Below are 17,020 nucleotides of genomic sequence, written 5' to 3' on the forward strand. Positions count from 1 at the left end.
TGACGCGCTCACACACCGGAGAGGCGTAGATCCGCATCAACACTATAACCATGTTAGCCAGAGAGATCAAAAGAGACGAATGCCTTGTACCGGACGTAGACCCGACGTAGGCACTGCCGGTGCACGGTGTAGATGGCCTTTAAGTACTGATGATGACCTTTACCTGTACTTATACGTAGTCATATTTATTTCGTTTATTGTTACAATCTAATACAGTGGGTTGTGTCCCACATCCCACAGGACAGATGCCATTATTTAAAAAACTGAACTAAACACCCGTTGACCACAAACGCTGTAAAGGGTTGAAAACGTCGGGATGAATTTTAAATTCTCTATACGCAGAGTGAGATTTTGCGTTTTCATTTTTTTCCATTCTAATATGATTAGGTATACCTAGCTCCACGCAACTACCAAAAATTAGTTTTTGCTCCTCACCAGTACCACAAGTAGCAAGGTGATAATATACCTTGACCGTGCTAATCGCCTCGCGCCCGCTGTTTCACATACGGCAGACATTGGCCTAATGGGATAATCGGGCCCTCACAGCAAGGCTGCGCCCGCACACTCGCGGGGACCGCCGCACCGCGCGCTAGCCCAATTGCCTCTAATGTACCACTCGAACCCGTATCCGTGCAATCATCTTAGACAAGAGTCCTTTAGTCTCTCCTCGTCTATCTGACGGGACGAAACCACAGAACAACAGTGCGCAGGACGCAAGCTGGTATGGACTAACCTCAAATAACCGACTTGGTCAAGCCACCATGGCCAAGAAAAAGGATGAACGCCTCCCGAACAATTCCATTCACAGTATATATCTAGATTGATTGAAGTACATCTGATCACGGACAATTGTCAGCATGAATGGAATAAACACCGCCGCGAAGCTAGCGGTGGAAGAGGAAACTCCAAATGAACCTAAAGTGACAAAGTCAGGTGTGCGGCAAAAGTTAATGCAAATCAGAGCGAATATTACAGTGGAACCTATAATCGCGTGTTATATTATGTCAAATGTGTTCTCCGGACTGGCTGTACAGAATTTAAATTTAGAGAAGGCGTGTCGAGTAAATTTAGGGTATAGTGATGAAGTGTGTTCAGCTCTGAACAAGAGACAAACCGTGAACTATACGCTGGAAGAGGCGGAAGTGCAGAAATTGACGGCGTCAGTGCAAGCGTGGAAGAATATCGTACAAACAGCATTTCCCTGCATACTAGTGCTGTTCGTCGGCTCGTGGAGTGACAAAACAGGGAAGAGGAAGGCGTGCATCCTACTCCCGATAGTGGGGGAAGTCCTGTGCTGCACAAGCTTCATTCTAAACACGTATTTCTTCTACGAGCTGCCTCTGGAGATCACAGCACTCTCTGACCTCTTCCCGTCCCTCACCGGAGGATGGATCACGGTGTGTGTCGGCGTCTTCAGTTACATCGGCGATGTGACCACCAAAGAGATGAGGACATTCAGAGTGGGGGTGGCCAACCTGTGTATGTCGCTAGGAATACCTATAGGCATGTCCCTAAGCGGTATTCTTCTGCAGCAGATAGGTTACTACGGTATATTCTTCATATCAAACTGCTTATATTTCACCAGTTTGATCTATGGATATATCAGGCTAAAGGATCCAGTGATATCGGACGAGAGACAAAAAGTAAGTGTCACTTTAATGTTTAATTTACGGAATTGTTTGGTATGAAAGCAATCCTGCATTGTCCTTTTATAATATTACTCGCTCAAAAGCCTTTTGAAGATGCTTTTTACCTTTGCTTTTAAATGCTCTCCTTGAGAAGAAATTGCACGTATTCAGTGTTTACAAAAGGTTAGTAAATCAGGTCGGAAATAAAGCGAAACGTAGAGATGCTTTATTCTTCTAGGCTATTGACCTTTTTGTGAGAGAGATTGTAGAATACATTTGTAAGTCTTCTTTATTATGTCGGCCCATTTTTACACCGAATGAGTTTCCTTAATATATAGGTATATATTTGAGGATAAAGTTTTCTTTTTATGATAATTTTGACTCGAAATAGAGGTCGAAGGAGTACCTACCTATTGAAGTATAATTACGCACGAATGCGTGCTCCACGTGGTTATATTTAGTCCTCTCATGGGTAAACCCACGTGGGTAGCTTGTAGCGCTTCAGAAACACGTTTAGATAGATATAACCTCGTATCATAATAATAATATATTACGTCACATACAGTCCTTTTTCCAATAAGAATCATACCCCTTCGTACAAAATACGTTCATATACCTATAATTTAACATATGAAACCGCAATGTGTTGATTGATGACATTGCAATAAAATATTAAAATGAAGCTCGAAGCTGTTCTAATGATGCAGTCGGAAGGTAGCCAAAAGAACTCCTCAATGGAAAAACTCTGAGTTAAGACTCATTAGAAAAGGTATTAGATAGTCCTGCAAAAGATGGTGATGGAAGCCCAGTAAGCAATAAAAGTGTATGTATTTTATTTACTTTACTGGATATTAGGTAGGTCTTGTTTCTCATATATATTATCAAGTTTTTCCTAACTTTTAACACAATGACTGGATTACCACTCTAATTTTTCGTTTCTTATTCTTGACAACTTTTCTGCTTTTCAGCTCACGTAACCTAATAGATTTATTTCGGTCACTATACGATAAAGCGTGTGTTAAGCCTGTCCGTCAGTTAGTCCTACGGCTAAGTGGTAAATTGCGCGCGTACAAAGGGGAACTCACACTTTCGCGACGCACACTATGTGGAAGTGGTAAATATGGATTTTTCCACATCAAACCAGTTTCCAATCCATCGTACAAAATATCATATTTCATCAAAATTACATTCGTTGAGAGCAATGAAGCCAGATATATTATAAATGAAGTCACATATTTTTATATAGGTAATTACCTAAGTAAGTAGGTACATACTTAGTGAAAAAACTAGGCTAATAAGTAAGGAGCGGTGGTAATTCTCTGAATTCAGGAATTGTTTTTTATTAGTAATAGAATAATAATATCCTTTGAAATATCTAATGTCATACGGTAACCTTAATATTATAATATAATCGCGTTTCAAAATATATTTTTCCGACCGTTCTAATACATTTAATTTACACCATTACAATAACTTTTGATCCGACAGCGTAATTTAAGTTTAAGTCATTCCTACAGCAAAAAATTCACAGATTTCGTGCCTCACACGACTATCGAGCACATTGGAAATGAATCTACGGAATTCGAAAAAATATTGTCGCTGAGCGACGAGAAAGTCTGGATAAGGAAAAAGTTACAAACTAAAACTACAACGTTGAATGATAATTATTTTATTCTTAGACTAACACAAGTATCCTGGACATAACGCATGTGAACAAACAAATTGCAAAATTTCCGCACGCGTATCCAAGTTTGAATAATTGTCGCCGTGGCGCATAAGTATAGGTACATATTTCATTTTTCGATTAATAAGCAGGATATATTAATGTTCAAAGTACAAGAAAATTATTACATGGCAAATCCGTAGTCAACTCGAGAAGTGCTGATCGGCAGCGGCCCATTTGCTGCAAGATATGAAATTTTCTTGACAGCAGTTTGACGCGACGAGAGATGACCATAACAGCGTTTGTCTATGTTGCACCAAACCTGAGTTCCAATAGGTACTACCAGGTATCAGCATCAGCTATCTTGGGTAATGCTCTACCATGTGCTCATCATGACGAATCGGGTGTCCAAAACAGCGTGTGCCTATGTTGCACCAAACCTGAGTTCCGCTAGGTACAACCAGGGTTCAGCATCAGCTCTATCTTGGGTACTACTGTCCTAAGTGCTCATCAAGACGAGTCGGATGACCAAAACAGCGTGTGCCTATGTTGCAACAAACCTGAGTTCCTTTAGGTACAGCCAGGGTTCAGCATCAGCTCTATCTTGGGTACTACTCTCCTAAGTGCTCATCGAGACGAGTCCGATGACCAAAACAGCGTGTGCTTATGTTGTATTAAACCCGAGCTCCACTGGGTACTGCCAGGGTTCAGCATCAGCTATCTGCTAGCAGCCGCCAGCAACATGCTGAGGTGAGACCATTTCGTGGCACTTTTTCTTTTTTATGTTTCTCTGTATAAGTTTTTATTTTCTCCCTCTCCCTCTCCCTCTCCCTCTCCCTCTCCCTCTCCCTCTCCCTCTCCCTCTCCCTCTCCCTCTCCCTCTCCCTCTCCCTCTCCCTCTCCCTCTCCCTCTCCCTCTCCCTCTCCCTCTCCCTCTCCCTCTCCCTCTCCCTCTCCCTCTCCCTCTCCCTCTCCCTCTCCCTCTCCCTCTCCCTCTCCCTCTCCCTCTCCCTCTCCCTCTCCCTCTCCCTCTCCCTCTCCCTCTCCCTCTCCCTCTCCCTCTCCCTCTCCCTCTCCCTCTCCCTCTCCCTCTCCCTCTCCCTCTCCCTCTCCCTCTCCCTCTCCCTCTCCCTCTCCCTCTCCCTCTCCCTCTCCCTCTCCCTCTCCCTCTCCCTCTCCCTCTCCCTCTCCCTCTCCCTCTCCCTCTCCCTCTCCCTCTCCCTCTCCCTCTCCCTCTCCCTCTCCCTCTCCCTCTCCCTCTCCCTCTCCCTCTCCCTCTCCCTCTCCCTCTCCCTCTCCCTCTCCCTCTCCCTCTCCCTCTCCCTCTCCCTCTCCCTCTCCCTCTCCCTCTCCCTCTCCCTCTCCCTCTCCCTCTCCCTCTCCCTCTCCCTCTCCCTCTCCCTCTCCCTCTCCCTCTCCCTCTCCCTCTCCCTCTCCCTCTCCCTCTCCCTCTCCCTCTCCCTCTCCCTCTCCCTCTCCCTCTCCCTCTCCCTCTCCCTCTCCCTCTCCCTCTCCCTCTCCCTCTCCCTCTCCCTCTCCCTCTCCCTCTCCCTCTCCCTCTCCCTTTCTATTTCCACCACCACAAGAATGCATAGATTGTCGAATAGTGCGTTATCTACGCCCGTCTCAAACAGGATAGATAGAGTTAGACCAAGAAAAATCTGCAGCGATTTTAAAAGCCCACGCAGTGCAAGTGTTATTCTGCCGTCATAATCCCGATAATTCACAACAAACACCGATAACGAACTCTGCGAAACATGAAGTCATAAATGTCCTGTGAAAAATGTCGTTCTGACTTTTTGACTATTTTAAGGTTAGGCTACAGGGCAAACCCTTAACCCGATCGTCTTTGTTTTAGGCTCAAATTGTAGCTGACTAAATTGTCCAGAGCCGTTTTTCTCAAATTTTTGATATCATTCTTCGTTTCCAAATTATCGAGCACCAAAATCAAAAATTCGGAAAAAAAATAATTTTATTTTCACTATTTCGACCATAACTTTTTTTGTTTTTGACTTTCTCGAATAATTATTTTTGCACCTTACAGCTCTTGTGATTATGCGTCTTTTGAGCCTATTTTTTAATATCATATCTTCACAACTTTCCGAGATATAAGGGGATCGCACTTTTTCGTGAAATCGGACCGTATACTGGAGCGAACGAAAAGACATTTCCAATGTCAAAAGTCTAGTGTATTTTCGGCAATTCCGCCCGCAATGAAAGTGCGTAATACATCCTTCTTACCTACGTTACGACCTACGCGTGTAAATTACAATGTCCGAGCCTCTCCTTTTGCGATTGCCGCATTGTGTTGGCGACATAAATTGTGGATCATTGTCGGATTGCGCGCCAGACGCGATCTGCCACTTTGCGACTTCGCAGATGTGCATCGAAATAGACGGTGCATGTCATGTGGTCAGTCAGCACTACAGATGTCTATGTTGGGAAAAAATTTCAAAGACTTATACAGCTAACCAGAAATTCATACCTTTTTTTATTTTTTGTAAAATTTTACAAAATTTCCGAGAACTTTTTAAGTTTTCCGACTTTCCACAAAGTGCACATCTGAATACGCATCCATAGTTACATAATGAAACCACTCGCCATTAGAGAAATTTAATAGAAGTAACATATCTCTCCAATTTGTTTTGAAAAGTATAGCTGCCACACTGTTTTACATATAAAGACGGATTTTTAAAAGCTATTGAAAAATGGTAGTAGTTTTGACGCCTCCGCTATGAATAATGCGGACTGTACCATCGGTAAATTGATGTACCATTCATATTCAAATGGATTTCAATCATACACAAATACGATTTAAAATTAACGTAATTTAAGTTTTAATGCTCTTTAAAATACTTACTTATTAGCTGGTTTGTACAGCAGTTTGTCAATTTACTAATTTACTTTCGCGATCGTAAAATAATATAAAAATGTAGACCCAAGAATGTTCACATTTACACCACAACATTCGGTATCATCGCTTTTCCGCAACCACGCATAAACCAAAAATTCTCGAATGCCATTCAGATTATAAAAATCTGTTATTGATTTATTGATGTGACATTATTACTCTTTATGGATCACGCTCGCGCTTGTACCAGTGTACATATAAGTGTATATGAGGGATTTGTTTAGGTACATAGTTAATATATGTCTGTGATAAGAACCACACACAGTATCTAGTAGGTAGAGGGTTTAGAAGGATGGACCTACAATTTCTATAAACATTAATTTTCTAAGTCTGAATTGTGTATAGTGTAGCAAACAATAGAAATTTGATACAAGATTTTGCTTTATATCAAGATGTTCTTACCTACGTGGAATAAAACGTATTGTTTATCACTACTAATCCCTACTTACATTATAAATGCGAATCTAGCTCTGTCTGTCTGTTACCTCTTCACGCGTAAACCGCTAAACAGATTTAGATGAAATTTGGTATGGAGATAGTTTGCTGCCCGGGGAAAGATACGAGTAAGATAATTTTTGTCAGTCATCATCATCATTAAATAAACGTAAACGTAAAGCCCGAAAAGACCCAAAGGGATATTAACTCAAATACATTTTGGCTCTAAGAAACCTTATCATACCTAGTATGGATTTTTTGGTGCAATGGGCAATATCTGCATGAGTTTGGAGTCAGTATTCCAAAATAAATCTTGACAGCGCAAACCAGGATTTTTACTACACGAAACAGCGCCATCAGATTTAAAATGCAATAATTCCAGAAGGCGACGGAGGTTCTGCACTTTTAACCATTTTTTTCAAACCTCATGTGAATCGGGCCTGACATATTGTTTTTAATACGATCAATCGACCCAATTTGTACAAGACCTCTCAATATAAATGTATCGTTACATGAAAAGAGCAAATTTTTCCATATGAATTAAACATATTGGTCTATTTTTCAGGAAACGCCAGTCGGATGCCGCGGCTGGGTGTGTTCTTTCTTTGACGCACGTCATGTGCGAGAGACACTCACCGTGGCGTTTAGGAGCGGGTCGCGGCGGCGGCGTCTGCGGGTATCACTGCTTATTGTGGTCGTGTGCGTCATATTTGGGCCACTTCACGGTAAGTATGATTGTTAACACTATGGTTACAAATAGTAAATTCTAAGATAACGAATTACATAGACCCTTACCGTAGCATGCAGGACTATCTCGCGGTAGCGCTTATGGTGGTGGAGTGCGTCATATTCGGGCCGCTTCACGGTAAGTATAGAAAACAACAAATGTAGACTCTAACTGTGGCGTCCAGACCGCGAGGGTTTGTGGATGTCACTTCTTGCTTACAATTTATGATCAAAATACCCTTTGCGTATAAGATCGGCATACGGCGGGGGCGTCTGTGACTGTAACTGTTTATAGTAGTCCAGTGCGTCACATTCGGACCACTTCATGGTAAGAATGGTTACTGTTGACACTCACCGTGGTGTTAGGGTCGGCTCGTGGCGGCGCCATCTGCGAGGGCCACTGCTTGAATGTAATGGTCGTGTGCGTCATATTAGGGCCACAGGCGTCATAGTTGTAGATTAGATTTAGGCTCTCATGGTGGCGTTCTACTTACTGTAAGAACCTTCAGACTGTTAAAGTTAGTCAGCACCAGCAGCCAGTGATATACTTATTCGCAAACAAAGCCAATATTTGTATTTCGGTACCTGTCATTTACAAACATCGAAAAAAGGACCCTCATTTTGGTTATTGATTGGTGTCTATTTGAGTTGAGATGTTCTTTCTGCAGGTGAAATGAACGTGCTGTACCTGTTCATGAGGTATCGGTTCAACTGGGACGAGGTGCAGTTCAGCATGTTCTGCACGTATAGCATCATCACCAACTTAGTAGGTAAGTTGGACGATTTACTCCCAAATCACCAATTTAAAATTTCGTACCGTAAAGTAAGCGGAGTTGAAGAAATTTTAAACTCTCTTAGATTATAATGATCATAATGTGTCATTTATTTTGCCGTTGCATATTTTCTGTCGATTTTTAAACTGACAATAGTATACCGTGGCTTTTAAATTTTAAGTGATGTTTTAATAAGGCAGGCGCTCTCCATAAAGATTTTCGTACATTGATCCGCCTGTTGCTATCTCTATTGCACGCGCTGAATTATATTGCTGTCGCGCCAATGATGCCAGTTGTCAGCAATGTCACTGCGAGTCTGCGAGCTTGACACTATAATTATACGCGTGCAATAGAGATAGCAACAGGCGGGTCATGCACATGTACAGTCGACGTCAAAGATATGTTTACACTTTTGCATCTTACTGCTTTGTAATCATCATTCGCTTGCCCTTATCCCATTCATTAGGGGTCGGTGCAGCATGTCTTTTTCTTCCATACTGCTTTGTAATAAGGCGAAAAATGTAAACAACTTTGACGTCGACTGTACGAAAATCTACGTGGAAATCGTAGGTATTCTCAAGTCTTTACTCCTCCGATCTTCCTGTCCCTTTGTCGCTGCCAGTCGGATGGCCTACTTTAACCTCATCTCATGAGACATAACCCGATGACATTAGCAATGTATGTACACGTATAAAGCCCAAACTCTATGTAATATATTTATGACTTTGTTCCTCGCGGAATTAAATGAGATTTTTTTGCAATGAGTGCTATTATTGCACCTAAGTACTTATGTATGGCGCGTGTGCTTCAGGTACGCTGTTCTCGATCAGCATATTCAGCGACTTCCTGAAGCTGGACGACACGTTGGTGGGCATCATCTCCTGCGCCAGCAAGATCCTCGCCTCCTTCATCTTCGCCTTCGCCACCACCACCACGGAGATATATCTGGGTAAGTTGCGAATATTCAGCGACTTCCTAAAGCTGGACGACACGGTGGTGGGCATCATCTCCTGCGCCAGCAAGATCCTCGCCTCCTTCATCTTCGCCTTCGCCACCTCCACCACGGAGATATATCTGGGTAAGTTGCGAATATTCAGCAACTTCCTAAAGCTGGACGACACGGTGGTGGGCATCATCTCCTGCGCCAGCAAGATCCTCGCCTCCTTCATCTTCGCCTTCGCCACCACCACCACGGAGATATATCTGGGTAAGTTGCGAATATTCAGCAACTTCCTAAAGCTGGACGACACGGTGGTGGGCATCATCTCCTGCGCCAGCAAGATCCTCGCCTCCTTCATCTTCGCCTTCGCCACCACCACCACGGAGATATATCTGGGTAAGTTGCGAATATTCAGCGACTTTCTGAAGCTGGACGACACGGTGGTGGGCATCATCTCCTGCGCCAGCAAGATCCTCGCCTCCTTCATCTTCGCCTTCGCCACTACCACCACGGAGATATATCTGGGTAAGTTGCGTAACATTATGCCATTGCAAAGTTGGTGCGACTTTCATAACGTAGGTCGTGGTTTCTGTTGGATAGTCTACGGACTTGAGAGATGTTCATAACACATGTTATGATAAACTTTATCTTTTAAGACTGTAGCAGCATTTTCAATTACACTCTATTAATCTTATAACTTTAAACGAGCAATTCTTGTATATCTAATCTAATACCTTTAAACGAGCAATTCTTGTTTATTTATTTATTTATTTATATGTATATATATTTTGGGGATCTCGGAAACGGCTCCAACGATTTCGATGAAATTTGCTATATGGGGGTTTTTGGGGGCGATAAATCGATCTAGCTAGGTCTTATCTCTGGGAAAACGCGCATTTTTACGTTATTATATGTTTTCCGAGCAAAGCTCGGTCCCCCAGATATTAATATTTATTTATATTTATATACCTACATAATTATATATTTCGGGGATCTCGGAAACGGCTCTTACGATTTCGATGAAATTTGCTATATTAGGGTTTTCGAGTGCGATAAATCGATCTAGCTAGGTCTTATATCTGGGAAAGCGCGCATTTTTGAGTATTTATATATTTTCCGAGCATCGCTCGGTCTCGATAGCATAAAGACAATTCTAATTTATCGATTTGCTATGGTTTAGAACAGGTTTTGATACGACCACATAGCACATTAATATACCTACCGGATGGGGTCAAGCCAAATAAAATTACACAATCGTAATTTCCAATCGTTCCGCATGATGAATTATATTTAGGCAAATTTTCAAACAATTCTAAATATTACTAAAATTCCTTTGAGAATAAACCATATTTAACTACGAAATATCACTCGTGTAATAATTTATTGTTTAGACAGGCCTATCAGTAGGTAATTCAGAATATCATTACATTTATATTTCGCAGAAATATGAACTCTATTCAATATTAAATAAGTTCTCGTTTCCCTTTTAAATAATGTGTTACATATACGAAGTTGGCGGATCAGAAGCTTATATAGGATTGGAATCTCTTGAAATCAGCGGAGAGGTTTAGACATTCTTGATTTGATTTAGTTAAAAGCCGTATTATATTTAAATTCTGACAGTTGTTCGTCGTAGCCTTTCTAATATGGTTCCAAATAACAAAATAATAAACGTTAAATTGTTAGGTTATATAAAATAGCTCGTGTCATAACCCAAGCCTCTTGTATTCTGGTAGGAGAAAAAAGAGTCCTGATATTTTCATACACTTTTCGTTCCGCCGTCCGTTCCGTTGCGTTTAGTCATAGCAAAGACATATGTAGCTTCGTATAAGATGAATAAAGTCTAAGGAAAAAACGTGCCTCGGAAATCAAGAAAAAGTCATTCTCGGATAGATGGCGCACACACCTTTAGCCTATTCTCGGCTAGATGGCGTGACGCACCGTTTCATATTTAACAATTTTAACACATATGTAGATATCAGTGAATGAACATGGGTCAAAATTATATAAAAATAATAAAATCATTTATCCATATATATAATTTTTTTCGATAGTTTTATACGTTTTCATTTTGAGTTTTAGTCGTGTGTCGATAGATGGCAGTAAATTTACTGTGACTACAAAATGTACTATGACAGGACCCCTCTATACTATCTATTCTCATAAGTACTTAAAAATACAATTACCGCTTACTTTGACTTGTACGGTTGTTTTATACCTTCGGTTTATTTGTTATAAGATTATAAGCACGTATTATAACAAATATTTATTTACCAATTTATATCATTTATTGGTTTGTTCACGTCTTCAACAATATCTATCAACATCGAACGTTGACACGATACGAGTTGAAGTGTTTACAATCGGCTTTGTCTCGACAATACACGTGTTACACATTCCATTGTTGAGTTAAACAATATGGGATGATCCGCTTAATAATGCTTGTAATGTTCACTCATATAAATAAAGGATGACTCACGCTAGACCGGGCTGAGCCCGGGCCGAGGCGTCTAACATGTCATTTTCTATGACGGCTTATCGGTGATCACGTGGTACTGTAAAGGTTTGCAACCTACAGCCTTTTTTATCAGTGACTGTCTAGTCCTAGTCACTCTAGGTATTTGAATTTAGAATCTGTCAGACGGAACGGGGGGGGATCGGCATTCCTAAAGAGGCAGCCATCAGGAGTAGTCGATGCCTGTTGATTAGCTAACCTGTAAGAAAATAAAAGATAACTAAAGTATTATCTATCTGTATTTAATGGTTTCCACATCCACCCTGCTAGCTCGTATCCCTTTACACTCTTTACAGTACTTTCCATAGAAAACGAAGCGATGCGCTAGAAGTTCCGGCCCGGCCGCGGTCCGCGGTCTAGCATGAGTTATCCTTAATGCTTGTAATGTTCACTGACATAAATAAGGCATATGCTTCACGGGATAACAATGAATTTACTCGATACTGGGTATACTGTGTAACTCGCATGAAGTGCACAGAATCGTAATGCACTTCTGCCTAACACACCCTCGCGAAATTCCTCAGAATGTGTGCGCGAGACGTGAATGAAAGTGAGTTAGACCTCGTCTTTAAGACTCGACGAAATTTGCTTTCTTAATACAACAGACCTCCTTTACCTTGAGTCCTCCTTTACATGACTCGTGAAACCGGCAGCCGCTATGCCAAAAAGGATCTTGCAAATCGCCGAGTGGGATATTTACACTCTGATAAACAACAAACAAACAAACTCTGATAAAAAACTGTTTCTAAAATGTTTTACACTGCAGACGTTCTTGTTTTTTACATGTAGAAAAATTTCAGTTATTTTCAAGGTGAGAGACTGTTGTTGGTGCACACGAAATATTGTTACAGCATCGATCGCTTTAGTCGCTTTTTAGCCAATTTTCTGTGAAGAATTTGTGATCACACCAGTAATAGTTTTTGGTAACATTGCTATAATTTTGTCTACTCTTACGTTACTACGTTAGGATGTACCTAGTCTCTTCAATTAATTGTATTCCATCAGACATATACATTTGAATACGTATTTGTTACAGCTCCACTGGTTGAGATCTTCAACGGAACATCCTTCATCGCCATGCGGTCCATAGCCTCCAAACTAGTTACCAGTGAAGAATTAGGTAAAAATAAGAATATTGATTATTTAACTCGTAGCCTGAACCAAACTATGTACTCTCATTTATATTATTATCGACAAGCGAATCTAACTAGCCTAACCGTCATACAAGTTTGTTCCTAGGCCACGCCCCCTGGCAGTGAATGCGTTAAAAGATTGCGTTGTTTTATCACAGAGTTCGTATAGCCCATTACTAACTATGCCAAATTTCAACCCAATCAAACATCAGAAACTGATTTAAATCTTTTTTCCATGATTTGCTTGTAAAAAAAACGACAAAAGGCTATATTCACATAATTTACAAATGAAAGCTTGAGCTCGGAGCCCGCGTGCCCGGAAGGCTGGCAGGGTTGCCGCGCTGGATGGCAACCCCTATGCGCTTGGCAAGGAATTAGCCAACCCTCTGGTCACTGATAGCATCTACAAGACGTTTGCTCAGTTTTTTTTTTAATAATGGGAGCTCCAGGTCGCCAGGGCTTGAGTTTTTCCACCCAAAACTGCTCAATGACGCAATACTTTGCACCGCTTGAGGTGTTCGGCCGTTTCGGCAGCAGCTCTAGCCCTACTTCTTCTTCTTTCTAGCATTTGACTCGGCTTACTACCACGGCTTGTAGGAGCCTGGGGTCCGGTGGGCAAGTAATTAAGAAGTATTATATTTTTAAGATGTAGTTACCTAGATCAAGTGTAATTTGCAGGTAAAGTGAACTCCCTATTCGGCCTGGCGGAAGCCATGATGCCCCTAGTGTACGGGCCTCTGTACTCCAGGGTGTACATGGCAACGCTCAGTTTCCTGCCGGGGGCGGTCTTCCTGCTCGGAGCGGCTATGACGGTTCCTGCTGTAGCTATATTTGGGCAAGTTATTTATGTTAACGGTATGATTCAGCCATGATGCCCCTAGTGTACGGGCCTCTGTACTCCAGGGTGTACATGACCACACTCAGTTTCCTGCCGGGGGCGGTCTTTCTGCTCGGAGCGGCTTTGACGGTTCCTGCTGTGGCTATATTTGGGCAAGTTATTTATGTTAAGGGTATGATTCAGCCATGATGCCCCTAGTGTACGGGCCTCTGTACTCCAGGGTGTACATGGCCACACTCAGTTTCCTGCCGGGGGCGGTCTTTCTGCTCGGAGCGGCTTTGACGGTTCCTGCTGTGGCTATATTTGGGCAAGTTATTTATGTTAACGGTATGATTCAGCCATGATGCCCCTAGTGTACGGGCCTCTGTACTCCAGGGTGTACATGGCCACACTCAGTTTCCTGCCGGGGGCGGTCTTTCTGCTCGGAGCGGCTTTGACGGTTCCTGCTGTGGCTATATTTGGGCAAGTTATTTATGTTAAGGGTGTGATTCAGCCATGATGCCCCTAGTGTACGGGCCTCTGTACTCCAGGGTGTACATGGCAACGCTCAGTTTCCTGCCGGGAGCGGTCTTCCTGCTCGGAGCGGCTATGACGGTTCCTGCTGTGGCTATATTTGGGCAAGTTATTTAAATTTATAAAGCTAGATACATTTTGATCCCTCCTCTGATAACTCCTTGACCTCCAGACTCATTTTTTCATGTTCCAACTAAAAAATTGTGAACGTGTGTGTTTCAATCGTTCCAGGAAATTCTCATTAGCAAAACCATTAATATGAGCGCTCAAAGACACCTATATATCTCATGCAATTGCTTTTAGTGTAGTAAACGAACCAAGTTGTTGTATAGAGACCCATGCATTAATTCCTCAGTCGATGAAATTTTGCTTGGTTATTGTATAGTATGAGCCGAAACTAACATATAAATATCAAAAAAAAAACCGGCCAAGTGCGAGTCTGACTCGCGTTTCTAGGGTTCCGTACATAATTCCGACTCACACTTGACTGCACATTCCTAATAGGTTTTCCTGTCATCTATAGGTAAAGAACTATTTTGTGAATTTTTTTCAAAATGTTAGACCCAGTAGTTTGGGAGATACAGGGGGGAATGGTCATTTTTTGGCTATTTGTATTTTCTTAAATAACTTCGAACCTATGTATTTTAAAATTATAAAAAATATGTCCATCTTTGGGTTACTAATTTACATATGTGTACCAAATTTCAGCTTAATTGGTCCAGTAGTTTCCGAGAAAATAGGCTGTGACAAACAGATAGACAGACGCACGAGTGATCCTATAAGGGTTCTGTTTTTTCGTTTTGAGGTACGGAAGCCTAAAAACACTCCTAAGTTAGGTATTTATACGTAAAAATACAAATCTGTTTATATATTTAACCGAGTAATTCCTACGTCCAAATTTTTTTTCCCAAATAAGTTATTGGTATTTCTGCTGGGATATTTTTTTTATATTTCATATATTGTTGCAATATGTTACATGAATATTTCCGGTGAAGACAAAAGTTTGAACGGAGCATTTTTCCGTAAAAATATTAACGATTTAAGACTTTAGGTATTTACTTAAATACTATTATTATTATTCTTTGGATATTTATACAATACTTTTTATTAATTGATACTTTATCATATTGTAAAGTTTTTTCTGGCAGAGGAATTACTGCGGGGTCCACTACCTTTATTTACTACACTATTTAGCCTGCAGTGCTCTGTAAGGGCTAATTAGTAGGGTAACGTCGACTATGTACGTACGTATCGTGAAACTGTCTATTTTTGCCCTCGATGGTGAATTTGCACATTGAAAAGAACATATTTACTTTTTTTTAGTATGTATGACGAAATTTTGGACTACAAAGTCCTGTTTTGTTTAAAGTTCATTCACTGTCCTCGGAGTTCGGTCGGAGTCGGTCCTTAACTCATTTTTTTTTGTTCCAGCTGGATGTATTTTGAGCAGAAAGAGGACAATCGTCTCGCGGCCGCTGAAAATGCCAATAAAGAAGTCTAGATTCTAGACTTGAATAAATTGTACAACAAAAATTTGTCCATTGTCCAAACAGTGCAATTTAATCGAAAAAAATCTGACATGCTGCTTTTTGAAATAATGCAGTATTAGCACATCTTGCTAGACATCATACCTACAAATTTAAAGAAGGGTATAGTAATTTTATATTTTTGGTTTTGTGCGCCTTTAAGACCAGTGTTTGTTTATATGTTTAAGTGAGAGATATTTAATAAAAAATACTTGGTTAACGATTCCTTCTGATTTTAATTAAATTTACCATCTGCATTATTTTCGTATCCATACTCAAGTCAACTCTTTAATTGTTAAATTAATTTAATAAAGTCGGGCCCACGGCTTTTTTTTAGAATATCCTTCTTTTGGGAAATCGGGTAGTAATGTTAATAATTACAATAATTAGAGCCTGTCGTGTCCCACTCCTGGGCAAAGGCCTCCCCCCAATTACTGACAGGCTCCAAATAATAATAATAAATAAATTTATGTCACAGAACGAATCGATTGACACCTCATTTATCAAAATCGTCATCACAAACGTCTTACTGTAAGTCGAGAAAAACATAAAATTATATGAAGTAATGTTTTTCCTCTCTAGATGTGAATTACCTATCAATCTTTTAACAATAGCTGCACTCATACCTATTGTATAACTCGGCGCCATCGAATATTAACCATCAATATTATCATTATCACATGCTTGAATTCAATACGAGTAAGTTTATTCTCGATCCCAGTCGCTCTAATGTTTGTGAACGCATTACTGTGATATGGCTACATACTGCAGCACAGTTTAAATATTTACACATACTTAACTTCGTCTTAGGTATTGAAATCCAAATAATAATGAAACGTATGACCAGAGGAGGATGAGGAGGGCAAAAGAGGCCGGGGACGGTCTCCAACTAGATGGAGCAATCAATTAAAAGACGCCCATCCTCTACCGACTTTTGCTTGGTCGTCAGAGACGCGATGAACAGGCACCGTTGGAGGCAGATCATAAAAACCAGGTGTGGAGCATCCACATCCACCGATGACCACGATCCTCAGTCATGAAGGAGCGACCACAGAGAGAGAGTATGACCAGAACGGGATTCAACCCGCAACTTTGGTTTCGCCAATACGCTTATTCTCAATCGACTTCGATTCAAATGCTCTTATCTATTGAGCGTCCGCCATTTTCATCCTTTGATAACAAAATGAAAGGAACATTCTATGAAGTCGGATAGTGTTAAAAATAGGTACTAAAACAATTTATTTACCAAACTAACTTTAATAACAATAAACTTATAAAATATTTACAACAGTTTCACACAGGTGTATTACTGTGTCGAGAAAACTGTGGAGCATTAAACATAACTAAGATAAAATGTATGCCAACAAGATGCGCAGGATACAGATTTGATACAAAGAAGCAAATTTTAATTTAGGTAAA

General features: G+C 41.0%; 1 protein-coding gene across 1 annotated transcript; it reads left to right on the forward strand.

The window, feature by feature from the left end:
- The first annotated feature begins 547 nt into the window (after positions 1-547).
- On the forward strand, positions 548-15,826 carry LOC134793418 (proton-coupled folate transporter-like). Its single transcript, XM_063764985.1, has 7 exons — positions 548-1,643; positions 7,203-7,362; positions 8,032-8,133; positions 8,948-9,085; positions 12,628-12,711; positions 13,403-13,559; positions 15,507-15,826. The coding sequence occupies exons 1-7, from the start codon at positions 858-860 to the stop codon at positions 15,574-15,576; spliced, it is 1,497 nt and encodes a 498-aa protein (XP_063621055.1). The 5' UTR covers positions 548-857; the 3' UTR covers positions 15,577-15,826.
- Positions 15,827-17,020: the final 1,194 nt, after the last annotated feature.

This window comes from Cydia splendana, chromosome 9, assembly GCF_910591565.1.
Source record: "Cydia splendana chromosome 9, ilCydSple1.2, whole genome shotgun sequence".
NCBI classification, from domain to species: Eukaryota; Metazoa; Arthropoda; class Insecta; order Lepidoptera; family Tortricidae; genus Cydia; species Cydia splendana.